At 44.0% G+C, this 27835-nt stretch overlaps 1 protein-coding gene across 13 annotated transcripts in view; it reads right to left on the bottom strand.

Moving 5' to 3' along the window:
* NFIA (nuclear factor I A) overlaps positions 1-27835 on the bottom strand; it is a 358382-nt gene that overhangs the window by 222845 nt on the left and 107702 nt on the right. For all 13 annotated transcript variants that reach the window (XM_074906089.1, XM_074906098.1, XM_074906088.1 and 10 more), the window contains exon 2: positions 25188-25719. In XM_074906089.1, coding sequence (XP_074762190.1) covers positions 25188-25719 — 532 coding nt within the window. The remainder of the gene's footprint in view (positions 1-25187; positions 25720-27835) is intronic.

Consider the following 27835-nt stretch of genomic DNA (forward strand, 5'->3'; position numbering starts at 1 on the left):
AGAAACCCGACTTGTAACCGTCCCACAGAGCCTGTTACGCTGAAAGAGCTGTTTTGCCACTGGTTTAATTAATAAACTATATTATTGGTTAATTTTATACCGTTCTGAACTTTTGTCAAGGGAAAATGGTTAATTTTAGAGTGAATAGATTTGATGCAGCAGAAACAATGAATAAACAACTTTTTTAAAGGTATGGCTTCACAGCTTTGCTTTGCTTTGATTAAACCCCACGTTTTTATTATACAAATAATGTCCATTATTGATAGACTCCTTTACAGACAAAAAATCTCCCCTATCTTCAAACTGCTTTTTAAAAAGCTATTAAATAGTCTGCTCCCATCCCAGGGTTTTACACATGCAAATACACCCCTAAACAATTTTAATTCTCTTTTTTCCCCTCATCTATCTCCCTGCTTTCCAGATGGACCACCAGCTTCCCACCATTGCCAGCAACAGCTTGTGTATTGTTTGTTTAAAACAAAGATGATGCATTAAATATCATATACGACGTGAGGAGAGGGGTTAAGGATAGTACTCTGGAACCGAAGCACCGTGCTAAGGCAGGCTCAGCCCATCATTTGAGAGGTTGGTACATGCAAAGGGAGACAGGATCTGGCCATCCTCTGCCTTTAGGGAAGGCACTTCCCTACCCGCATCGAGGATCCCCTGCCTCCAGAGAAGAGTTAAACTTGTGCGAACGCTCTCCAAATTATACAGGCTAACCAACAATTATGTCATTTCATTCAAACATTCATTCACCCGTCATGTGCCCAGATTAAACAGTAACACTTTGTTTGAAACATTCTGCTGAAATTAGCAGACCAGAATTGCCTTCACCTATATTTAAGCACTCGGCCCCGTGTGGAACATAGCCTCGCCTGAACTCAGACGGGTTTAGGCAAGAGTTTAGCACTTTTATATGAATTGAACCCATACTTTTGTATGCTGCACATGCATACATGATTATTAGATTTGTGCTGGTAGCAATAGCTCTATACACATCTATTCACAGGGATATGGAGCTGCTAAGATTTAAAGGAAAAATTCCAGATCTGAGAAGGGATTGATGCTTACTTATAGCCCCCACAAAAAGTATTTTCAAGTTGTGATAAAAGAAAAACAATGCACAAAAGCTGTAGCTTGGTCAGTGTGCTCCGGTGACCGACTCAGAAAAAACAAAATCTGAGTTTAGGGACGGCAAGATTTTTACCGTTTCCTTCTTTAAGGACAGTGATCAGGATACAAGCCAGATTTTAATCTTGCTTGAAAGTAGCCAAACCAACACCAGCCCTCTCTTGCATGCTTGTCCATAATCTCCCAACTGTGGCACATCAGCAGCCCAGTACCCCTCACCCCAAGCACGAACCACCGGCACACGCCGCAGAAGAGTACAGAGCTCCAGGATGCCCAAGGCTGGCATTAATGCTAAAATCTGTAGTGCTACCAACATCTCCAAGATGCCAGTTTGCTGCCATCAGCTTTGTGTGACAGGAGAGAATAGCAGGCAGATTGCGTATCTAATGAGCCACACATATTGAAAATCCACAGCAATCTCTGGAATACATGTGGATTTGTCTAAAACTCTAAAATATGGCCTGGATGGTGTCCTGACTGCCAAAACCACAATGAATTCACTGTTACTGTCACTAATCTCCATGTATGTTACATATGGTTGACATTTTTTCTTTAACTCTCATATTTTTTGCATGTGTGCGTATATAAATAGGGTAAGAGGGAGGCTAGGAGCAGGCAGACAAACAAACAACCGGCTGCGATGCAAAACGTTCCCATTAGGCACTGGAAAATTAGTCCGAAGTGTGTTACACAAATCTGCAGAGCCCCAAACAGCCTGTTTTCAAGAACAGGTGAAGTCTAGGTCTGTCCTGGGAACCCAGATGTGCCTTCCTGGCGTTACGTTAAAGCATTCATCCCAAAGTTGGAAGGGCTGCTCCAAGTCCTGCAGAATCCAGAGGGAATCTCGAGGCATTTCAGTATGATACGGGGCACTTCATGCACTTTGTGTGTTCCTTCAGGTCATTAATACAGACTATTTAATTCATGCTTCATCTTAAAGAATTTGATATTCATTCGATTTTTGTTGCTTTGACCGTCTGATTGGCATATGAACCCTTCCAGAAGCACGAATAAACCCCCTTTTATTAACAATATTACATGACGTGCTGGCAGAAAAGTTGTATGCGAACTAAGAAATCATATTTCATGCATTCCTTCTACTTTCTAGGCAAATTTATGCCAGATTTTATTCCACTATAGGCGGCACTGCTTATCTCTGTTTCAGTGCACTTCTACTAAACAGTAGGTCAGCTGAAAACTTTGTTTATCGCCTGAGGAGAAGCAAATAGTAGTCATGCGTGGTTGGCAGGGGCTTGCGATATGATATATTCACTGCTGTTACATGGCTCATCATATAATTTAAGTCTACTGTAAACAGTCTATTTATGATACACAACCCTTTTGGACATGCAAATTCTTTGGCTTGTGAGAACAGCATTACAGTTATGGGTATGTTCCTCCTACCAAGTGGTGCTCACCATTGGTAAGCGTTAATAATGAAGTGAGTATGGTTCTGGAAGAGGAGACCTCTTTTAATTTTCACTTTAAATAAAACTCAACAAAATATCAAGCTAGGTATTTCTTTGATGGCTGTTTCTCGGGAGATCCGCATGCTCCCTTTGCCTTTTTTTCAAGTCTAGCTGTTCCTAACAGGCTACATCCTAAAGCAATTTGACTTTTTTCTCTGTTAAAAGCTATAACCTCTCTGATGATTCTGTGGGGACGGTACCCACAGCAAAATGAGGGCATCAGCAGCCCTGTTGGAACACAGAAAACACCATGGCCAAGGGCTCTAGGGATGTGCCCGAAATTCTGCAGTCAAGAAAAAGTAGCCAGTCCCACCTCATTGAGGTCCTCAGGGCTGTCCCACCAGGGACCCTCTTCGCTGAGGTTCTCTCTTGCAACATATCCATGCCTGCAACTGGCTCACCCCCTATTTTGGGAAGAACAAACCCCGAGCACTGTTACCCTCATGATGCCGAATGCTGCGTACGAGCCCTCTCTTCCTAGTCCTCATGATACACCATTCATGGTTTTCACTTGCCTCCTTTATACTCGCCATTCAGATTTTATAGAAGACACACAAGCAGTCATGCGGAATGGACCCAGGAGCAACCCCCCACTTATGTGCTGCACCTGATTTAAAACAAAGAGACTGCAAGTACATGTGCCAAAGGCAAAAATACTGGTTTTTATAATTGATTTTTTAAAAAAAAACTTTTCAAAGCACAAGAAGAGCTCTGATTGTCTAAAGCCAATATTTCTCATAAAAAAGTCATGTGGTGACTTTCTATGTGTGTGCCAGGGGAGAGCAGATCTCAGAGTGTTTCTGAAACCCTACAACAGGGTTGGGTCCTACCACTCACTCCTCCAAAATTATCCTTCTTCCATGACTTTTAGTAGACTTCCTTTCTAAAGGGATGTGTCGGTAGCAAGAGGCATTGTAAATCTCTGGGTTTTTTGCAGGTGCACATGGATGCACAGGCAGGAGTGGCCCCAGCCCCGTCCATCAGAGAAAGCACTGCCGTGTTCATGAGAACAAGGACAGCATTATCCCAGGCACAACGTCTGCCTGAGCAGATAGGCAGTGGGGGAGTGAGTGTCATCTACTTTCATTTTTTTAATATACCAAACAGTTTTATAGTTTGTTACATTTAAATAAGCTCCTACATCACTATGACGTGGTCTGACCATGACTGGTAATTGTCTTCTGCAAGCCAAGAACAAGGGTAATGGTGATAACATCAATATCTGTGCTGTGGCTGGACTGGGCACTGCACAAACAAACGGTGTCTATGCTCTGGAAACTTTAAAATCTTAAGCAGACAAGAAGAAAAGAAACAGAGGCACTCCCACTTTTATTCCTGACGAACCGTACTATTACAGAACCAGTTAGTTTGCCCAAGGCCACAAAGAAAGGCTGTGGCGGAGCTGGGAAGGGACCCAACCTCTGCACATTTCCAGCCACGTGCTTTAACCAGTCCAGTGCTTTCTCCTAGCAAAGATTACCATATTCAATACTTTTCTAAGTACTTTTGAATAATTGTAACCACCACTTACTTTCATCTGAGTGGCTGCGAAAAGCTACATCATCCCTTGGTTTAATTTCTTTCCCCAAGAAGAATTGCATTTGAAAAGAGCACGAGCAAGTCTGAACCTGCTAATTACACTACAGTACCAGGACAGAAAAAAATCATATAAAGGTATTCCTGACGTTATATATGCTCATGTCAGTCAGGGCTTCTAAAGAGCCAGAAAAAAATGACTGCAACTTGTTCAAAGTAGGCCTTACAAAAACACAGCTGGTCTTTGAGTACTCATAGGTATTTTGTGGCCATTCCACGACTACAATAGGGGTAAAAATCAGTCACAGTGGAGGTGCAATAAAAGCTGACTTGTTCTTCACAGGATTGGGGTCATCTGCAAAAAAAAAGTGAGCTACAAGAAAAACATGAGGAAGGGATGGGTGTGAGAGCCAGGTACCTGCAAAGGCTGCTTAGTCCTCACACCACTGATGATCAGTGATGGATTAAACAAACGCACGTCCTATGAAAGGCTACGTGCAGAACAAAACAAAAAAAAAACAAAAACAAAAAAAAAAAAAAAAAAAGAAAAAAAGACCCATAATGCATTTTTATTTTGCAGAGCCTTGACTGTAATAAACTCACTCAAACCTTGCTCCCTTCTCCCCACCCATCCTGGGAGCCCGTGTGGGAACAGATTTCATCAGGGGCTGCATTCAGCCTTCACCGGCCCGTATGTTCAAGTGCTCAAAGACCAATGCTCAGAAACAACCCACAGTATTCATTAAATATCAGCAAAAAAAATTTATGGCAGGTATAGGCATAATTTAAATCATTTAATGCCATGCAATTTATGCCAAATAACAAAGAAGAATATCGCGTGATGCCAGTTCTTCTGATTAATGTGATCACGCTTTACATTTCTTTGGAGCTTCTCCTAATGAAGGGCAAGCAGAAATTTCCCCCCGCTAAACACTTTCCAGCTCCACTTTACTTTCTAGTGCTTTGCCTTGTAGCACACATCATTCATTCTGCTGAGCAACTACATTCACTTCTATTAGGCAGCTATTAATTACTTAGCCCTAATGGCAAGGTGACAGTGCATTGCATCGCCATGAAGAAGAGCAGATCAGAAAGTTCATCAAGAACTGGGTTTTGAATAAACATGAGGTTTGTATCTGCCTCTTCTCCTCCTTGAGTGAATTGTGTATGGCATGAAGGACTCCTGTGCCCAAATGGCTGGAGCAGGGCTGGGATGGGAGGGCTGGTCCCCAGCCATTCGGGACGGCTGAAGGAACTGCTGTCTGTGCTGCCTGACCTGCACAGCTGGAGGAGGATTGCTGTTGACAAGTGTCCCAGGGAGAAGGGGAATAAGAAACGAAGAGGCAGGGAAACCCCAAGGTCCTCGGGAAAGAAGGGAAGGAAGCAAACTATCCTCTTCTTGTTGTATTTGGAGACAGATGTTCTCAATATCCCCGGCTCCGAAGGGTAGGAAGTGGTGAGCAGAACTTGGGGAGCTCGGGTACTCTTGGCAAACGGCGCCAGGTTTTTTTATTTTAACTTTCTGAAGAACTAAAATGAATAGTGGTTTTAGTGGCATTCGAATCTGTCCATGGCATCTTCCTATCTGCTTTAGGGATCTGCTTCCTCCCAGTGCCCTGGAGGAAAGGCCCAGCCAAAGGAGCAGAGGGCTGGTTTCACAACACAGCTCTGCATGAAACTGAAGAAGACTCTCCGAGAACCTGCACCTCAAATTGAGCCCTTACACATTTCCAGAGCAGATGATACAGGGACCAAGAGACTCGTGTGCCTCTACTCATCCCCCTACAAGCACTTTCCTCTTTAAAGGCATTTGGGTTCTGTTCTGCCACCGCTATGCAGGGATTTATGTAGGTTGCTCCCATTAGCATTAATGGTACTTAGACACATACAGCAATTTCTCTCACACTTCAGGAGGAGAACAGAGCCTTATGGATGAAAAGTTTGCTATTAAGGATTCTTAATACAATGGAAACATTCTGTCTCTTTTAATTGTAATTTACTTCTAAGTGTAACCGCTCTGGGTTGGGAAAACCAGGATTCAGTCCAATTCAATTATGCAATTCTTGCCACCTGGTAAGCCTTGTTATTTTATAAAGAGTACTGTAGTAGAACTGGCAGATTCATTCATGTTCAGAGCATAAGCACCGTATACTGTGTAATCACCGGCTCATAAAAAAGAGCGCAGCGCGAAAGTCAACCGCTCAATTATAATGCAATCTTTAAAAAAGAATATGCAAAGCCAGTAGGCGAGATTCATCTTTGGTTCAGCTGGTTTACGATTATAAGTTCACCGTGATCTTTGCTTTGCAAAGCTTTACAGTACAGGCTCAACCTCGAGTTAAAACTGAGCTCAACGCGTGACTCGATTCACTCCGGCGCGGTTTAACCGATCGGCACCTACTTGCAGACACCGGTGGATAATCTCCACCCAGAGGGCACTGATGGGAGGGGATGCTAAATCACAGGGATGCAGGAAGGGTTTTATTGGGCTAATGCACATTCACTCTGACTTAGCTAATGAAGCTGCAACGAGATAATACAGGAAAGGAAAAATATGGCCCTGGCGACTGGGCACGCTCTCATTAGCGCCGGCACACGGGCACCTGAGAGCCGATCAAACCCCTGTGCCACCCACCGTCCCCGCGAAGTAACGAGCTTCCCCGCGTCCTGTCCCTGGAGCATCGCTACGTTTACCACCCGTAGCAATGACTCGTGCGGTGCCTTGCATACACACAGTAGCAGAGACACGTAAAAGGTATTTTTTTGCAGCAGACAGTTAAGAGGTGTAGAAAAGCAGCAGGAACGGCCTGTGGAACAGTTTTTATCTACCCAGGGTAGTAAGCATCTGAGGGAAAAACTCCCCGTGTCTTCAGCAGCTTTGGCCTAAGCCGTGCCAATCCTCTTTGCCTGCAACCAGGAGTCAGAGGTTCAAAGGAGACAGATGACAGCACAGGACCAGGACTCACCCACAAGCACTAGAAGCTCCTCTAAACCGAGGAGCCCAAAACCATAACTGGAAGATTAGTGGTGTTTTTAACTAAATAAATAGTATCAAAATTTCATTTTGCAGTTCTCTTTCTCTGCATTTCTGTATCCCGAGATAAGGGCCAAAATTTGCAGTGGGTTTGGAAAGTTTGAAAACACTTAGAGAAGCCAGGTTGAGCGGGCAGCTCTGCCACGGGAGGACAGAGGGTCTCTCTGCCCATCATCGCTATTGTCACCGCTGTCATTTGGCCTCTTCACATCGTTTTACAGGCCCTCCTTCCCAGGATGAGAGCTTTCAGCCCGTGCTGGATGGGATCTCCTCCCCAGCTCCCGTCCCAGCCAGAGCAAACTAAGCTGGGCTTTTGCCTGCGTGTCCAAAGGAGAGGGATGAGGGACACAGAGCTGGGTTTTGCTAAGTCCAGAAGTACTCCACAGACTCCCCACCTGACAGCTCTGCACCTCTGACAGCAAGAGCAGGATGTTTTGAAATCTTGCACCTTGTAAATAGGAGAAGCACAGCCCGATCATAAAAATGTAAAGTATTAATTAATAGTATAACTTCAGTTTGTAGTCTAGCTCCGACATAATGAACCTGCCAATTTTGATTGCAAAGTGAAAACTCATCTCTTTATTTTGGACAAATAGGGTTAAGCTTCTTAAGCAATTCTTTGTTGTTTTGACTTCAACAATTTATGCAAATGAGATGTTAATTAGGGTAATTGTAACTTAAATTATGCTTGTGTAAACCTCTCCATTGGTAGGAAAGTGTGGGAATCCAGACAACTGGTATTTAAAGCAGCTGTACTAACTCACTTCTGAAAGCAAAGCATACCAAGATCACTTTCATGTCTTTACAATTTGTTTTTATGAGGTGATAACATTTTTACAAATACCATCATTTTTGCTTTTTTATATTGTAAGTGACAGTCTGACATTTTACAACTGGCTTATTGAAAACAAGAATTGAGCACTCTCGCTGTAACGGACATTAACTGCTCAATAGAGATTCACATGCTAATGAGGTGAGAGGGGCTCCAGAAAGTTTTGATAAATGCGACACACACTCTAACTAGCAGTGAATGTGAGTTGACAAAGAACATCTACACCAGGGTTCAATAAAATGTAACCCTTTAAATTAATCATACTGGCAGTATTTAATAGAATGCACAACAATCTCTTTTCTGATGGCTATAAAGCAGAAGAAATGCAAAGTCTCGACAAATGAAAGTTCCCACATTTCCCTCTTCACACTGCTACTTTCATTCGAACTTCTACAATTGTTAAAAAAAGGTAGTTACTGTAAATAACAAAGTAGGAGGTTTAATTGTTTCCTTCTTTTAAAGCAGGATGCTTTTCTTCACATTTATTTGTCTAGATTCTATTGAGCAAATACCCCGACCCAAAAGATTGATCATAAAAAGCATCACTGGTTGCGCTTGGAAGGAAATTTAAAGATACCATATAGCAAAGAGAGGCTTAAATGACCAGTTTTCTGCCGGGCCTTTTTTTCAGCTCAACTTGGTGATTTTTTTTCCTTTCACTAAATATAGCTTGAAGGAAAACACGCTGCAGCGGTTAATCAGAAGCAGAAAGTGAAGTTCAGGGGCTTCCTTCACACAGACTTTGCTGAGATTTTCTCCAACGAGAGGCAAAACTGGAACTTGAGCTCCAGCATCAAAGCAAGGGAGGTGCAATATTTTCCACGCCCGTTGCCTTATAAGTTTATTATTTATTTTCCCATCCTGCCAGTTGCGACCCGACAACACCAACCATTACGCGTGAGCTTGTGAGATCCCAGGAAATAAAAGTATTGGAGGGCAGATCGCAGCCCTTGCCTCCATGCATTACACCAAGGCGTTATTTCTTTCTAAAGCGACAATCCCCGATACCCTTTTTGGGTTTAGCCCGTTTTAATCTTGGCAGGAAGTGTAAATCTGTGCGCTCAGCAGCATTGCAGGCTTGCTGGCTGTCAACATTTAGCCTCCGCCAATGCTTGAGAGGTATTCTTGTCATTTCACTGGGGTAGGAGACTTCTCCGTCTGACATACAAAAACCTCCCCAAGTAGTACGTTATGCCAAAACGCCAGCAAACGTACCCCGCTCGCTGCATTTCAAACCGTTTTGGTAACTCAGACGTGCTCTCACAGCAACTGCTGGATGGCTATATGCAACACGAGAAGCCCGTCGCAGGCAGGGAGAGGAAAATATCCATGAATGAACCCAGAAAAAAAAAAAAAAAAATCCTCCACCCATCTCCCCATCGCGTTCGGACTTTATGAGCTTACTCCAGTACATTTTAAACTGATGAGCAGCTAGCGTTCAGCCCGGGGAGCCTGCCCATCTAAACACGTGTCCGTGCTCCCCGAGAGGTGTCGGGGGCTGCTCGGCTTCTCTCCGCGTAGAAATTTTGAGCCTGGAAAAAACGAGCGAGCGGAGAAAGGCGTGCTGCAGTTCAGAAATGGCCATTTAGCCAAATTGCATACCTGTGCTGTGTCAGCTATATGGTAGATTCATCTCATTCCATTGGTCTAATGGATAGCAATTGAATTTAATTAGCAAAACTACTTTGACTTAGTCTCATACTGTGCTGAATGTAATGAAATCTTTCTCCTCTCTCTCTCCTCTTTTTTTTTTTTTTTTTTCCCCTCAAATAAAGAATGTCCTTAACTGCATTCCACTGTTAGAATATTGAAAGCTATATATGTTACTCCTAAGGACAGAGTACAGCCATCCCCTTTCACAGGCTTTAGATTTAGTTATTGTATTACATAACATAAAATAATTAAAAAGATACTTCGATAGTTACACACAGTATAAATTCAATTACCGCGATGTCTCCATTAAAAGCACTTTTATAGTATGAATAAAATGCAAATCCTCTTTATGGATCAATACCAGAAACATAATTCTATGCTTCATCCTGAGAAGGAAGTTAGCCTTAATAAATCATCCTCTTAGATTAAAAAAAAAAAAAAAAAAGTTTAAAAGACACGCATTTGAAGGTAATTCTCTAAAGCAGACATCTTGCTCCTATTTCTTCTGGGCTCATTTTTTAGCAGCGAGGTTCACGGGCTGTACCTCCTGTTTTTCTACAGACCCTGCCAAGGAGGAGGATGCCGAGGAGAAGAAAAGCCCCGGCCAGGCTGACCGGCGCCGCGGCTGCTGGTGGCTCTGCCTGCATTTATTGAAATGCCCCAGATCCAGCGGCAAGAAGTTTGCAGCAACTCATCCCCCCCTCCCAAAATAAAGTGGAAAGAAATTCCTCCGGATGAGTTTGGAGGGAATATTACTACCAAGCCTAACTTTTGCCTGGCCGGGCACAGCAAGACAAGTTCCTATGATTGATTATCGTGGTATCTCTGTATCTCTGACTTTGAACCATAACCTTTTTTGCGCACAATGACAGTTGGGACCTACCATTTGCCATCTGTAGAGATGGTGGGGGAGAAAAGGACTTCGCTTACATTAATCAACCAATTAAGAACAGACTTAAACAAAACACTAAAGCATAATAAAAACCTGACTGCTTAATAGCTTTCTACTTTTAATAGTTGTCTTCCTGTAGTCTGCTGATGGAAGTAGCAGTACTCTGTCCAGCCCCTGCTCTGGCTCTGGGGCTGGGCACTACCCGATCTCAAATGAAGCTGAGGGTTCTCTGTCCTGGGCAGGACTGAGTCCCCTACAGCAAACATTTTAAAAAAAAAAAAAAAAAAGTTTGGAAACACAAGTTGTAAATCACAGCCATACAGCACAGCCGGGCTCTCCCATCAACTGCGATCATTAGCGAATTATTTTTGTGAGTGTAAAATTAGTAACTAATCAATGACACAAATCACTGCTTCAGTAAGAATTAACCTTTCCTTTTAAAGCTCGGGGCAGCATCAAGAGACCCCATATATTTTGTCCCTGCCCCTTCCCTCGTGGTTGGTAGCACATCCCAAAGGAGAGACTGAAATAGCGGCTGAATAACGGGGAGTGGACGCTGCACCCGGCCACTCCAGCGAGGCTCTGGAGGAGATCCACACACCCAGCCCGAGCAACACAGAAACTAATTCTGCTTTCAGGGACAGTGGGTAAAACCACTTTTTGTGTAAGCTGGCAGAGAAACCTGGCTTCTCCTCGCTGGGTTTGGTCAGCGGATGCCTTGTGCAACACACGCTCTGCACTGTGGATAAGGAGGAGGGAGACATCCACGTTTCTAAAACACATCCTCGTTTGCATCTCCAGCTGATGAGGTTGTGTTGTCAGAAGCTGTTTGCAAGGCCAGGACCAAAGGTGAACGGGTATCACCAAGAGGTACCGCAGCAGCATCTCCAACAGCTCCTTGCTTCTGCTGCCTCTGGGGTACCCACCAGTACAGCTCTTAGAAGACCTCTTGGACTTGTCTACTTAGTGAAGCTATGGGAGAACATGCATTCATACTCATAAAAAAATAAAACATTTATTAGAAAGAATCTTCAATTCGAGGCATTTCATACATGCCCAGAATATTGCTAAATTATCCCTTCACCATGACCTGCAAATGAAACGCATCGTTTTCTTTGTAAGAGGTGAAGCATATTTACGGACAAGGTGTACAAACCCCCTACAAACTACTCAAGATCTGATCAGCCAAGCAAACGTACAGTGTTACTACAATAATACATTTTTGTGATATTTAATAATTGAAATTTGGAATAAATTTGCAGAGGTTGGCCAAGATGCTCTCTCCATCCTCGTGCTGTATGTCTCTTTGTCTATTGTTCTTTTTAATACACTGCAAGTGTAAAAAAAAAAAATATAATTGCAACCTACTTTGTACAACTGCTGCACTGAAGTCCCAAGCAATCTATCAAGTTGTCATATATTTTCTTCACGTTAAACATGTTTTTTTAGAATATTTTTTTCTACATTTCAAGAAAATGAAGAAGAAAATCTACTTGTCCCCCCCAAAAAAGTGCAATGAAACATGTTGTGCATCAAGCCTGGTAACAAGAGGAGTTTGCGATACGGCATCAGGAGAGCAAATAAACCCCGAAGTGGTGCATTAAAGTTTTGGAAGGTCTGTAAATCAACAAAATTCAGAGTATCAATAAACCTGCGATCAGCAGGGCTTCGGAAAAATTCCCTCTGGGATCTTTCAGAGGTTTGCTGAACCCCTTTTTTGCAGCACTTGAAGCCACCCCTGAAAGGGGGGTGCTGAGGCTGCCAGTGCTCTGTCCCCCCTGAGGGAGGGACAATGACATGGACGGGACTCATGGGGTGGCCGGACACTGGGCTGGGTTGTGGAAAAGCACAGCATTACCAAAGGCTATTTATTATTAAGGAAAGTGCTTTTATCTATTGATGGCACCCAGAAACAATGAGCAGGAACACGAAGCAACGGGTGGGTGAGAGAGAAGGCGAAGGACAAACCGGGACTATTTCAGCTTGAAACTGGATGAAACGCTGGGAGGAGGGGGATTATTTTGCCTGTTAGTTTAAAAACTCTCTGCGTCAAAGTTTGCAGCATTTGAGGGATCTTCTCTACTTTATAACAGTGTGCAGAAGTCTGCAGATATTGCCTTAATTTCCATTAGCCCCTGATAAATGAGCTCCATGATAAAGGATGTGATAAAGCTCTGCTAAGGATGGGAAGATGGGGATACCTCTCCTATGAACTACAGGGAAAAAAATTATCTCTGAGTCTGTCTCCCTCCCTCTTTCCTTCATTGCCTTCTCCAAGAGACGCCCCTGTGGGGCCGAGGGAGCCCCTGCATCCCCCAGATACTGCGGCCAGGCACCGGTCACTGCGTGCCACCACCTTCAGAATCATAAGCTAATTTAAAATAAAGGCAAAATGCTGAACCATTTGCCTTCCACGGTTTTGAAACGTTGAAGCATCGTCCCCCAAACTGGCTTGCGCCGCCGGTCCCACTTCTTGCAAAACAAAGAAATCTCTTTAGGCTCCAGGAAATCCCACGTGTAACCGTAACTAATTCGAGACCAACTGCATTTGTGGTATTGTCAGGTCTTTCGGACAATCCCGTGCCATTCCCAACGTAGGGAAAAACTGTGCGCTTAATTATCTTCTTTAATAATTCCATGGTATGTGATTTATTAAACAGACTCCTTATTTGTAAACAAAATCAGAGCCACAAATGTGCGAAGATAGTCACACTTCCTGGCTAAATAAGAGGCAGACAAAGAGCCCTAATGATGCACCAAAAATGCTAACCAAAAATGTACTCTTTAAAAAGATCACCAATTTAATGCTTTTTGTATTTCATTTATCAGCCATGTAGTCATCATTCCCCTCCCTACCACCATCTGTACACACTTTCCCAATAGACCATCACAGCTGTCCCGTTTCTCACACAAACAGTACCTTTTATATGCTTCCCAACTGTTTTTAATAACTGTTCTGTGCACAGCACTGTACTTCCTTTGTTTTCTTTTTTTTCTTTTTTTTAAATATGAAAAAGAGATATAATTCAAACAAACAGGTCATCGTCGCAATCGGTATAGGAAGGCAATTAAAATGTTAAATGCCTCCACGGCCACTGACCCGTCCTCGAGCCACACCAGCGGCCCCAGCGCGGAGCTGCGAAGTTCCCTAGAGAAGTTGCTAAGGTAGACGAAGCTTGTTCAAAAAACATTATACACGGGCAAGACCGTCTGAGAAATCTTTCAACCCTTTTAACGAGGAAATATTATTAATATTAGATACTGCTTGTGCAACCAGAGAAAGTTTTTTTGAGGTTTTCAAAGCACATTTATCAACTCAAAGATACCGCTGCCCTGGATTTCAGAACCGCGTGGACAGAAACATTCCATTTTCTTTCCAAACACTGACTCATTTCACTCTTTCCAAACGCCCCGCGTGTCCAGACTTTGCCTCGCCGGCGCTCCTGCTTTTCCTACGCCCACCCCAACAGCGGCACTGCTGGGACCCCGAGCCAGGCTGGACCGTAGTGGGGGTGAAAGCACTGAGTAGCCAAGGAAAACTCAGTCCCAAGGCCTGGGCAAACAAAGCTGCTTGCAAAGGGCAATAGTGGGGAGAGAGCCAGCCAGGAACGGGGAGGAAAGCACAATTTTCTCAGCGACCCAACTCATGGAAAACCTGCCCTACCAACTGGACTTTCAGAAATTAAAATCTTTATACTTCTTCTTTCCAGGGCGATGCCCACAGCATCATTCAGCACGGTGCAGGGCGACGTGCAGCACACAGACAGGCCTTAGCTGGGCCCCCGCCTGCACGAAGGGCACGTGGAGAGACCCCCGTGCTCCGCGCCGCAGGGACCGTGGCACGTAACCAAGCTCCATGGCAGGACGGGGACCCTGCTTGTATCATCCTCATCCCATGGCAGACGGCTTCATGCTCTGGGACTGCTCACTGCTAAGACACATCTCACTTCTTTATAGAAGAGTTTATTACCAAAGACTCTGCATGGAGAAAACAACGGGTCTGCTCTCAGTTCCCATCACTATTTCGACCTCCAGCTTTTGACCAATAAAAGAAACAATGTCCATATTTAAAGTGGGCGTTGAGCATATTATTTTGTCTATATATCACGCTCATGTATCCACATTACAAAGAACAGATGCCTTGAAGATGTACTTCTGACACGTAAGTGTGCATCCCCAAACAGCACTGAGCTCCCTGGCATCGGCCTAGGCAGAACCCAAACCAGAGCTGTTGAAGCTGATGTCCTTCTCTACACAAAAAAAACAAAAAAAACAAAAAAAACCAGAAGGGTCTTGACTGCAAAAATCCCACTTCTTACATGACTGCCCTGTGTTTTTTTTCAAATTTTCCAGCAATATCCAACCTATGCTCACAAGGGTTTGGCCGCTTGTCGAGGCTGATCCTCCCACAGCCAGGCAAGCCATTTGTGAAGCTTTCAAATAAAATGATGCGGGATTTACTTTTTAGCTCAGCAACAACTACTTTTTACTTTTTAACACAGAAACAAACGTAAATAGGTTTGTTGACTATTTTTAATGAAGTCTTCATCACGTCAGGAAAAGTCCTCGTCATCACACAATAAAAGCATTGCAGTGGCTATCCTCCCTAAAAGGGATCCCAACAATAGCTGGGCTTTAGAAAAGCATCCTGATACAAAGAATTCATTCTTCTGATTTACTTGAAACTACTTTGCCTTAAAAAAAAAAAAAAAAAAAAAAAAGAACGAACTGAATTAAATTTAAATTTTACCCTAAGTTACCAGCATCATTCAGGGATTTGGCCGTTTTCTTTCGTATGAAGTTAAAACTATATTAGGTAAAAAGATCAGACAAAATTTTTAGCAAATATCCTTAGGATGAAATCTGATTGACAACGTATTTCTGCATTAAAATCTCCAGTAAGTGTTCACCTTGACAATAAGTGTAGCAACTACTTGTCTTTCGATACCTTTACAGGAGTTCATCCCTGTTCTTTCAGTGCGTTACAAGGTATTTTGTAACACACGTACTGGCTTTAAACACAAAAATGGTAATTTAACCAGACGTGATGTTTATTACAAAGCTCACACAGCTCATTATCTGTACCTCATACACAAGACTCAATCTGTAGACGCAGAAAAATAGAATGTGAATGAGGCTGTCTCAACACCTTACATTTAGTTCTTCGTCCTTCCTCCTCCTGAAGCCTTCAGCAGACTGTGTGCGGTCCTGCGCTCGCCCTGCAAACTTTCCCCTCACCAAGTGCTCCAGTTCAGGACTAGTCCAAGCCTAAGAGGGTTGTATGTAGATGCCTCCCTGTGAAATATTTCTCCTGAGTTTGCCAACGCATTTTTCATTCAGCGATGCTCCCCGCAGCTGCGTGGTGAGTTTCCCAGGATGAAGAGCATTCCCGCTCTTCCTTCGTGTGTTACTTAGAATCATGGAATCATTTAGGTTGGAAAAGACCTTTAAGATCATCGAGTCCAACCGTACTTAACGTGGGGTGACAGCGGCTGGGATGAGAAGAGAGATGTGCAGCACAGAGGACGGTGCAGAGCAGGTTTAGAGTTTGTTTAGATACTGATGCTATGAGCATATTATGAATATGACAATTGGATGAAACCAAGGAGCAGCAAAAGCACTAGTTACACCAGGGCTAAGCGCCACGGTGGCAGGCCTGGAGGATATGCTGTCACCTGCAGCTCTCACGGGTGATGCTGCATTAGTTTTATGCCCTGTGGAAGGTGTGCCCCATCCCACTCGCACCGCAAGCCCTGCCCAGAGCCCGTGTATCACTGGTTGGAGTCTCAGGCAGCACGATCTCATCCGTGCCACCGTCCAGCTCCCCGCAGCACCAGTAAGAGCTGGGGATGGACACGACCTCCCGTGGGGTGTGTGCATCAGGTGAGCGAGACGGGCAGGAGAAACCCACCGATCGGTCCTCCTCAAGTAGCACCGGGGGCTTCCCGCTGTGCCCCCTGGGTGTCCTGCTGGAGGAGACCTCGGTGAGACATCCTCCTGTGATGGTTTTAAACAAGCTTTTTACATCATCAAAAAATCCATAGCATCAGCGAGTTTTATCTCATCGACCAAACAACCACCAGGCACCACGCTCACATGACCCTCTCCAGCACAACCAGCTCACCTGGCCAAATAACCCTGCCTTGGACACCCACCAACCCCATGATCATTTTGTGCTTCACTAGAGATATATCTCACCCCAAAACATGAACATGTTGAAACATCCAATCATGTTCTGGCACGCATGCAAAAAAAAAAAGCCCATGGCAACAAAGACGACAGCTTGCCAATGGCAGCTGCTGCACGCACACACAAAATTAAACTATATTCTTCTGAAAAGGGATATTATTATGGCATTTGTTTCCCCTCACCCATCACCCTCACCCATTCCCTCACAAAATAAAGGGGGAAATATCAACACTTATCGAACATTAGGAGGAAAAAAAAAAAAAAAAAAAAAAAAAAGAGAGAGGGTCACTGCCCTGAGGAGGGATGAGATGGAGAACGCAGAGTTTAACAGGAAATCCAACTGGGATCGGGGCTGGATGCTTGGAACCTCCCTGAAATATTGGCTCACCTATAGGACTCGTATGGCACACGCCAGCAAAACATTCAGCCTTTCTATTGTGGGAGGCCCGTGGCTGCTGAATTGCTCCAAGTTTGGTCAAGCCAGCCCTCAGCTATAACCCAAACCTGCAAACACGTGCTTATAGACGTTAAATGGCATCTGGTGATCCCTATTTTCGCTTCCCTTCCCCAGTGTGGACCTGCCTGATGCCTCCCGTGCTGCTATGCAATGCACGAGATCGCCGTCTCCTCACTTGTGAAGATAAATGTCATATCGGACCTCTGACATCATGTATTCTCCAAGTAATTATTTTTGATATCGTAAGAGTTGTACAGGGTGCACAATAAAATTAAAAAGTAGAAAGCAAGGTTAATAAGATTATCGTGTTGGTATAATAGGTAATGCATTTTGCAGTATATCCTTAAATCTGCCCTCTCAAAACATAATTAAATAAGTGTGATTTATATTTTAAAGGAATGCAGACATGCAGTGTATCCTCCTACCCACATATGCTAATTGCTTTCAGCCCCTAAAAATCACACAGTTGTTTGCAGCTTTTTAATCCTCATGTGTAAATAACCCGACTCAGGTCCAAGTTATGAACAATAAAGTCCAGGAAACTTTCAGAATGGTGTGTCATTAAACCCGTCTTGATTTTATCTTGCTAATCTAATGGCACTGATGTGTACCAAAGCCCACGGGGAAGGAGGAATGACTCCCCGGGGCCTTTTGCACTGGCCCGAGAGCCAACGTGCCGGCTCGCTGTGACGCCGGGATAGCCCTCGGACTGGGAGGGTGGATATGAAGGACCTGGAGAAGAGACCCAGACCCCTTTAGGAGGAACTGATGGATATATAAGCTCAGATATCCCCTCCCGAGCCTCGCCATGGGTCTGCGTGCACCGCGGCAGCGCAAGGACAGCGGGCAACGTACACCTACCCGCTTTGCTAGAGGCGAAACTCAACCGCGCAGCTCTCCATTTTGCACTCGCACGTGAGAGTCTGGCACACAAAATGGAGGCCCTCGGGTCCTTTACGGAATCCAGCCCAAAGCCACCTGCTCTACTGGGGCCACGTCTTCCTCCTGCGTGCTGAGCTGTGACAATGCCACGGACAGGGGCTGAGCTCATGCTCCCACATCCATCCCCTGGGTGGGGACATGGAGCAATGCTAGCTAGAAACACTTCAGAAAAATATATAAATACACCGTTATCTCTTCAAAATTAATTACACTGTGATGAGGGGATCAGCCGGGGCTCTGCCCTTGAAACTGGGCATAAAATGCTGCAAACCCACAAAGAACTTGCTGGGATAAAACTGCCGCACACATCACAAGCACCATGACCCATGTGCTAATCCCAGCTGGGCTTTTTGGTGGCTACCATAATGCAGGTGATAATAAACAATAGCCAAAGATCAAATGAACGAAGACCATCGCGGGAACAGAAAAACCAAAGCGAATAAAATTAATTTTTGTGCATCAACAACTCTTATCTATTGAGAGCCCTCACTGTCGTAAGGAAACCTTCAGGATCGGCTGCTGTCAGGAGGCTAAAATAATTTGCCCTGAATTTACAGCCTGTAATCTAATCAGCAGCTCCAGCCCTTGCCTGCACGGAAAGGAGTGGGGGCAGAGCCGGACCTGCAGCTCCCGACGAGGATGCCCCAAAAGTCATCCTGCCGGGGACGGTCCCCAGGCCCCAGAGGGTCCAACTCTGGGACGTGTGTGACAAAGTGCAGGCTTATGAGGAGGGGTTGAGGGTTTACGGAGCAGCGGGCTGGGGTTTGTTTGCTGGTTGTGAAAGCCAGTGCCTGAACCCAAAGCATCGAGGGGAGGAGGAGGAGCTGCAAAGAAGCTCAAGGCATGGAAAGTGAGGGATGCCCTTTCCTTTACGTCTGAATGGGGAGAAAATACATAATTGTAATAATAAATAGCGGGTTTTATGAACAATTAGGATTCCACTGTCTCTTTGAAGGGTTTGAAAAGCTGACATGATGTTTTGGGTTCTCCAGATTCAGCTTTGAGGCCTCAACCAAGAGAAACATTCAGCCCCGCTGTGTACAGCAGTGACCACAACAAAGATTGTGGTTTCTCCCACACTCGCCTTAAATAGATCTAAATTAATGCTATTCATCATTGGGTGGAAAAGAAGGGAAATATAAAAGTGCAGTCGCTTGTAGACAAGCCAGCAGCGTTGGGCAACTTTCTTACCATTCAAAGGCTTCTCCTGCTTCTGCACCTCGAAGCCTGCCGGGGCAGGGAGGTATGGAAACAACACACCCTTATACCAGCCGAACCCATCACCTGGAAAACATCCTGAGCATATGAAATACGTCTTTATCCCGTGTTTATTTGTTGTTGCTGTTGTTGTTGTTGGAGAAAGGGGAAAGCTAAACCACATGACTGAACTCCTGCCAGGGGTTCGTGATAGAGCAGACCATCCCAAGTGCCGCACCAGTTAGTATGTGAATTATCACGGATACTCACCGGCTCAGTTACAACTGCGGGGGGAGAGCAGTTGTCCCACCTAAATCCTGCTTCTGTCAGCTACCGCCCTGCTCACGGCTGCAGAAAGCGCCCGGCCCCGCTCCCCAAAACGGAGAGCTTTAATAGATGGAGATATCTCTCTGTGCCACACAGGGTGTGTAGATCGCCACGTTTCGTGCACGTCCATGATAGGTGGGTGCATGAAATTTGGGGTGTCGAGGAGCTGTAGCTGTCATCTCCCCACCTCTCCCGACTGAGGGATAGACCCAGGCCCCCACCACTGACTTTTTATGGGCACCTTTTATGAGGCTAAAGCAATGCAAAACCTGCCTTCTCCTGGTATTCCTTGAGGGCAGAAATACTGTGAGATGCCTTTGTTTCTCTTTTTTTGCCTTAAGTCTATAGATGTCTCACCATGACAAAAATTAATGGAGGGAAAAAAAAACAAACAACCCACCTGTGAGCCCCAAACATTAAAATCTCAGGTGAACACTGAGGTTCCCCTGGGGATGCACAGGAAGCCCTGTACAGGGAAAGTGTGTGACATACCTGCTGCAAAGCTAGCTGAGTATTTTTTGGTAAGAGTAAATGTAATCTGTCTGTAGAAATGCATAGGGACTATTAACATCGCAAACAAAACTTTAAGGACCATTATGGATGCATGCTGGAGCAGCCACGGGCTGGAAGTAGGTTTTCAAAAGCCTTATATATGGAAGGAATGTCACGGATGCTTTAAAAGTCTTCAGATACGTGTAAAAACGACATATATATTACATATTATCTCCACAGAACAAACACCATTTGAAATGTGCCCCTTTTTAACTACCATTATGAGCTGTCTAAAGAGCATTTTGGTTGAAACTTGGGAGGAAAGGAGGAAAAAAAAAAAAAAAAAAAAAGCCCACTGATCTTACACCTGCTCTTTAGCAGTGGGAAGTGGGTTCTCAATCTGTTAACATGACCATCTGGCCAATCTGCATATCACGGCTATCTGGATTGCTGTACGATGGAATGACAATAACGTAGCCAAAACAAAAGTAAAACGCATCAAAAACTAACAGTAGCGCAGCCCTTTTGATTTTAAATTAAATAATAAATGTGGTATCACAGCAAAGTGAGAAAGTCAGCTAAATAATTAAAAATGAGCCTTCGCTACGGCATAATTAAGTAAACAATATGGTGTGTGTTTCTATATGAGCCGGCAATAGTTTCCACCGTCGAACGCTCCACTTTTGCAAAGCAGCTATCAGGAGTTGAAGACGCTGCGACAGCTCTTTTGGTGATGTACAGTATTGTCAGGACACCTCTCACATCCCTGCAACACGCCGAACCGGCTGCGGCTATTAACAGGATTAATGCAGCAACAATCAATACCAATTGTACTAAAAGATTACGGTGCAAAGCCTTGTGTACCTTTCCGACTTCCCAGGACCTCCATGGGTATTTTGGCTATCCGCAGTCGTTTCCTGCGTTAACCAATCTTTGGGTTATTCCCATCAATGCGTCTTTGCGGTGGTCCAAGTAGAAATATTTTAAATCCACTGATGGCAATGGTAAAACGGGTCTGCTTAAAGTTCAAGGTCATGTGTTATATACTATGGCCCAGGCAATTAGCCATAGAGCATATTTAGACGGGAAGTAAATTTTCAGTCACAGATCTTGCCTCTTCGCTGGCTTCTATTCGAAACGCAAACGGAAAAACGAGCTCACGTAAATAAAATCCCCATCCCCAAATTTTTCTTACGTTTGGGATTTTTAAACGTCCTTCTGAAAGATTAAAAGATTTTCTCTGCCACAAATACCTCGCTAGCTTAATTCTCGCCTGAAGCGCGTAATGATGGCCGTCCAAAAAAATAAATCGGGCATTGCAGCATCACCTCCTGGCTTGCCATCCAGCTTTGTCCACTGGAGAAGTCTCTAAAAACTGTGACCTCTCACAAAATTTAACTACTTCCCTTGCGAATCTATTCTCCAATCTGATCACATTAGCAGAAGGAACTCCAAAGCAGTAAAAAACTCCAGAAAGTTCTCGGTTGAGTGCCTACTAATGAACAAAGGTTAACTTTATCTAAAAGGTCAAATGCCTGGTGGCTAAGGTTGTGACCTTAACAACTTAAATTGTGACCTTGCCACGTGCCTAGTATATTGTAGATTCTGATACAGATCATCTGGTAAAGGACCGGTCATAAATTAGCTTTACTGTTCGACTCCCACAAAGAAAACGGTTTGCCACAATGGTTTCCAACTTGTCATTTGATACAAGCGCAGAATAAGTGAAAACTAAAAAGCGAACCCAAGTTCAGGGTATGAAAATGCCGCCTGCTTTTAGTTAAGCAGATTAGAAACTGCAAACTGAGAGCAATACTCTAGATTTCAATACATTTTTTGGTCAACCTCTAATTCACAGAACACCGATCCTCCTTTCCTTTTTTTTTTTTTCTTTTTATTTTTTTCCCCTCTTTTTTTTTTTTAAACCAAAAATGACATGTAGTTTGCCTATTTGCATATTTTTGTTTTTTCTTTCTAGCCAGTTCTTAAAGAGATGAATTGATTTCAGTAGCTTTGTAAGAAGCACTATTTAAATCTGTGCACATGTGTTCCCTTACAGATGATAGTGCCTACTGAAGAAAAAGCGTGGATTCAAAGCAATAATTATTGTACATGTTTAGAAGGGACATCTCGCTGCTGAAGTCACCTCGAATAAGGGCATCTTAGAAGAGAATACTACCCCCCAAAAAAAAGAAGACGAAGAGTGGAGAAAAAAAAAAAACCCCACACCAACAAAAAACAAGAAAAGGAGAAGCAAGCACTATGGGTGAAAAGGTCACAATGGTTTTGGCACGTATCTTCAAGCACGTTTCGGAGTCTGTGCCTCCTGCCAATACTGGCAACTTCTCAAAACTTTTAAGGAGGTAAAAACATTGTTTAGTGTTTACAAATCTTCTGTACTATAGCAGATGCTTGTCAAATCCACTATATGTAAGTTGACCAGCCTACCTAATATTTGTGCTGGCAACTTCCTCCTTATAAATAAGCGGTCCATACATTTGGGGAGCGAGGTCTGGTGGAGTTTGAGACAAAGGACCCTTAATATTTTTTTTCTTTTGTAATTTTCCTGTTGCGCACCCGGCACAAGCTGCCATTACTGCGGGTCTGCGGGAACCAATGGCTGTCAACTTGGCCAATGTTCAGGTGTAACAAAGACTGCTGGGATATTTCGGAGGGGGGAAAAAAAAGGGAAAAAAAGGGGGGAAAAAAAAAAAAAAGAGGTAGCCTATATGCGAGGCTTTCAGTACACCTCTGTGAAGCGATATAGACAGCGACCACACTGTGCTACCACCCAAAAATCATTTTGTCCCCCTCCCCAGTGAGGTTTAGCAGGGAATACGCCAGCACACGCTACTGCATTAAGAGCACAATGCGATGCGTGCAATCAGCAAACAACGGCCGAAAACACGAAGCGGTGCGGTCGGTAGGAGCGCGGTGCTGCTTACACAAAACCGCAAATCTAACCCAAAAAAACGAGCCTAAGCCTCACGTTAAGTTTCCGCGGCAAACATCTAGTCCGAAGAACAATTAGTGCAATTGCTGCCTGTTGACGACGAAGGCAGAAATAAATAAGAGTTCGCTATCAAGGCTACTGTTTGCCAACAGCGTGCTGATAAGATGGTATATCCCTAATCACAATATTGAACTTTTAAAATGTCTATTGCCTGACTCTTATAACAGGGAGAGGATCCCTCCAAGCTCCTGGAGCACTTACACCCCTGGCTTTCGTCCTTTTCTTCCCATCCTACATTTCTGTGACTCAACATACAGGCTAAACCAAGACCGTTGGTTTCTGTTAATAACTTTTGCACCCCGCAGAAGGTTGCTTTTCACTTAGGAAAGACAATATAGACCAGTATTTACCAGCACCACGCTATATATAAATTTAAAGAATAAAAACCTGTGTGCCATACAGCAGTACAGAGCAGTTTTCAGCCGTGGATATCCAAGCGCTTTATGTGCATCATCCTGCTCCGAGATACGGAGGAGGAAACTGAGGCAGACAAAAGGGATGCGAGTCCCCAGTCTCCTCATGGCCAGTGACGGAACAGGAGGGGACCTGCAACACCCCAGTCCGAATTTCCCTTCAGTTAGCCATTAATTGGCAATCCTTCCTTCACCGTGCCCCATAATAAATCGCAGAGTAAATAAATAATTTTCCACAGTATTTGCCTACCTCCCCTTCGCCATAAACGTGCAGTATGATTTACCACATCACACCAAAGTGCAAAGTAAATTTCACAGCTTTTCTGTAGGAAATATCATGAGGATATTTGAAAGTTATTTCCGAACAGGGATCACACCCGTAAAAAAAATCGCAGCGGCAACACTGCCTGTCGCAACAACCACTGCGCAGGGAACTCAGCGCAGAAAAACTTTGGGGCAGCCAAAACTTTCTGCGAGACCCTCCGAAATAAGGTGGCATTGGAAACGCAGGTTCCCGGTGCTGTAATTTGCTCGGTTTTCTTACTGATATGTATTTATATAGAAGTGGTTTCCACTAATAGGACTGCTCTCCCCTCTGCTCCCTGCTCCTCTTTTTTTTTTTTTTTTTTTTTTTCAGCCTGTCCAGCTCCTCAACTTGCAAGTCAAGCTGAAACCCAGGGGACCTATGCATACCATACGTGAAAACCGGGGCCTAGCACTTCACACGCGCACATTTTTCTGCAATATAATCACTCAGGAGAACTACAATAGCGTATTATTTTATCCAGTCAACACACTACACATCCTCTGAGCACACCGAGTCACTCCGCGGGCAGGGTGTACTTTGTGCTGGTGTTCAGAGATCCCAAGATTTTCATCACACGCAAAAAAATCTCAGTCGTGTCCCGTCCCCCCCCCCAATAAGCACAATACTATCAAACGAGGAATTTGTTTCAAGACCTGCTCAGCTTCTAGGTGTGTAAATTGTGGTATTTCTGGGGGGTTTAACTGCCTCCTTTTCCCCACAGGATTACCCGGCGGTTTGTTTTGTGGCTGCTCAGGCCCGATGACTAGATTTGCTACCGGAGAGACTGTCTTTACCTTTCCCTCCGAGCCCAATCCTGTGGGATTTACACTCCCCATCCCATCCCCGTGGGGTGAGGATACCTGGGACTCCTGACCCACAGGCCTTGGGCACCTCTAGTCCTCTCAGACTACTTTTGCATAACATTAACAAACTTTTTTAAAAAAAAAAATTAAAAATCTGCTTTCCCCCCAAATCAGGATAAAGGAAGCCACGTCCGGCTGGGATGCCTCCTAGGACAACATTTATGATGACACATGTGAAGGATGCCCAAAATGCCGTTAACCCCGGGAAAACGAGAGCTGCTTTTACATGGCTGCACCTTAAAAGCCCACTTATTTAAAAAAAAGAAAAAAGAAAAAAAAAAAAGGGAGGGAGTTTTGGCACTCTCCTCACTGCCCGGGAGGGCGACAACCAACATCCCCAGCTCCCTCCCCAGCTCATGCAGCTGCCGCCAGGGGAACGGCACCCGGCACGGAGATAAACCGAAAAGTTGGAGAAGGTGGTATAGAAAGGCACTTACCTGCTGCGTGCACAAAGTATGCCAAATATAAATCGAGTTCCTTAACAGAAACTCCTATATGGTGGGGCTGTACGCACAGCCCGGGGTTAGAGCACTGTGGGGACTTTACAAGGCGCTCGCCATCAGTACTTTCGAGCGGAATACCTTTAAATAAAATCACCATAACAAGGTCCAACCTCCAGACCTTATCTGCCTGGCGAAGGCAGTCAATTCTTCTCATCTTGCCCTTCTGGTCTGGATTGGAAAGAACGCAACACGGAGGCTTTTTTCCTGTGACTGTGAGAACAAAATCCTCCCGAAATTCAGGCCTGATATCTTTCCGGAGCTTTGCCAGAAGTCTGGATGCCCATTTTTGCTTTACCTCGGGTTTTTCACTTAGCAGTTCGTCCTTCACGGCTCTCTCTTCCTCTTTTGACATGCGTTTTTCATGTTTTTTGAAGTATTTTCTTTTTCGGGCTTGCAGGTTGAACCACGTGTACGCAAACGCTCGGACGTGAGGCAGAAGTGCTTCGATGAAGGGATGAAATTCATCCTGAAAAAGTTACAGAGAAGGGTCGATGTCACCGAAACCATCAACAAAAAGCCTCCAGAAACGGGGCTTTCGCGCGAGGTGCTAAGGCTCGCCAGGATGGTGAGAATTAGGAGGGTGCTTATAGGTTTTACGGGCTGCGGGACTGGTACCCCTGGCTGACAGGCCCCGCCACCGCCACATCACCTCACGCCGACCCAAAACCTCCGCTCCCACCCGCCGAAAACAGGGTCCAACTTCAAACAAGCACCCAGGTGGAGACGGTGCAGCAATGGGGCCCTTTCCCTGACCCCCAGATCTCTTTAAAAAAAAAAAAAAAAAAAAATTTAGAATGAGTTAAAAGCTAAAAACCCTGCTGCAAGTCCACTTGCGGAGCGCGTATCTCCCTTTGCTCTCTCCCTGACCCCGCTGCTTGCGGTGTAGCCAGCGTATGCCCGCCAATTTGGCAAATCCTAAACATTTGGATGCCAATCAATGTTTGTATGGGGAAGTCTAAAGTATAGTAAAACTTTCCCTAAGATATATTTGGAAATAGCAGCAGGCAGTATAGTAAAATGCCAATATAGCTGCATATACAAATACAATGAAGGGTGGTTTTCTCTCCGTTTCCTAAACGGTGAAGGGAGCAGAAAGTAACGCGGCCAATTTATCCCGCGTGCGCAACAATAACTAACGCTAAAAAAATCCTTAGAAAAAGCAAGTCTGACAAAATTTTAAAAAAAAAAAAAAGTTTTGTTTGTATTTAGTCAAAAAGAAAAAAATAAAAATCTGATATTCAAGCCTACCAGAACAAGCCAAACTCTGAGTCTTTCTATAAAAAAAAAAATAATTTAAAAATATTGAAAAATGCGTTAACAGAAAACCTTAGCATGACTCGTGCAAATACTCAAAGAATTACTAATTTTTTCTTTACATGTTGTGTCGTATTTTCGTATCCCACTTGAAAAGTTAGTTTGGCCATCCAGAGACACTGCTTGCTTTGTGTAACGATGAGTTAAATATCACCCCTCTTCCTTGGCACAAAAATAATCACGATTAAAATTATGCTGACAACAACAACAAAAAAAAAAAAAACGCAAGAAAGACCCCCCCCAATTTTGCTTAAAAAATAGGAGTAATAATATATATCCTCAAAAAGGACTACATAAATCAGCCAAAGAGATCAAAACGTATTATAATATACTGAGGACACGCTTCTTCTTTTTCTCTGAATAAATGAATGACCGAACTTGAGGCTGCACATAAAAACGTATATAGCCTGCGGGGGCCTGATCCAGCACTGCGTGCTGGGGACGTCCCTGCTGCCAGGGGCCGAGTTCCTCCTTTGCTCAGGATTGGGCCCTCCAGGAGGGAAAAATAAAGTAATTTGTGCAACGTTTCCCCCAGCATGGTAAAAGCCACCCGCTGCCTACCCTTGCGAGACAACATTGGGGATTTTTTAGATAAACTAACTTTTTTTTTTTTTTTTTTTTAATTATCCCATGGAGTACATTTCCTACCCAAATCATTTCGGGTCGTGCAAATATTGTTATTAAAACAGACATCTTACTTCCTTTCAACTCCTTATTTTACCTTGCATATTCTTTTCAAAAATTATGAAAAATTGAGAAATCAATAGTAGAAATATCTATCAGCAAAACCCTGTCGTAATTCAAGACCTTCTGCTGACTTCCCAAAAGCTTTCATTGCACTTATTCTGAGTGGCCCCTGAATTGTAAATACTTAAATCTATAGGTAATACCACAGCATTTATTTTCATTTTAAACACAGATTGTTAAAAACTACCAAAACCGGCACAATATATTTCATTATAGCACAGCAGAGCGGCAGTAATCACAAGTACTATGAATGACTATTAAAATATAAGCAGGTAAAATAAAATAAATCACTCCAATGATTGGCACATTCCTCTTCTTTCCCCCCCCACCCCACCCCTCCTCTACTGGAAAAGATCATAGTTTCAAATTTCAATAAAGTTTTTTTTTTTTTAAAAAAAAAAAAAAAAAAAAAGATTGCTGTGAGTTTGCAGTCGGCAGATTCAAAAAGTGAGAGAAGGCACAATCCCAGCACATGGAGCTGCTCTCACCCACCAGAAACAGCTCTCACAGGGGAGGTGGGG

This window comes from Athene noctua, chromosome 5 (assembly GCF_965140245.1).
Source record: "Athene noctua chromosome 5, bAthNoc1.hap1.1, whole genome shotgun sequence".
Classification (NCBI taxonomy): domain Eukaryota; kingdom Metazoa; phylum Chordata; class Aves; order Strigiformes; family Strigidae; genus Athene; species Athene noctua.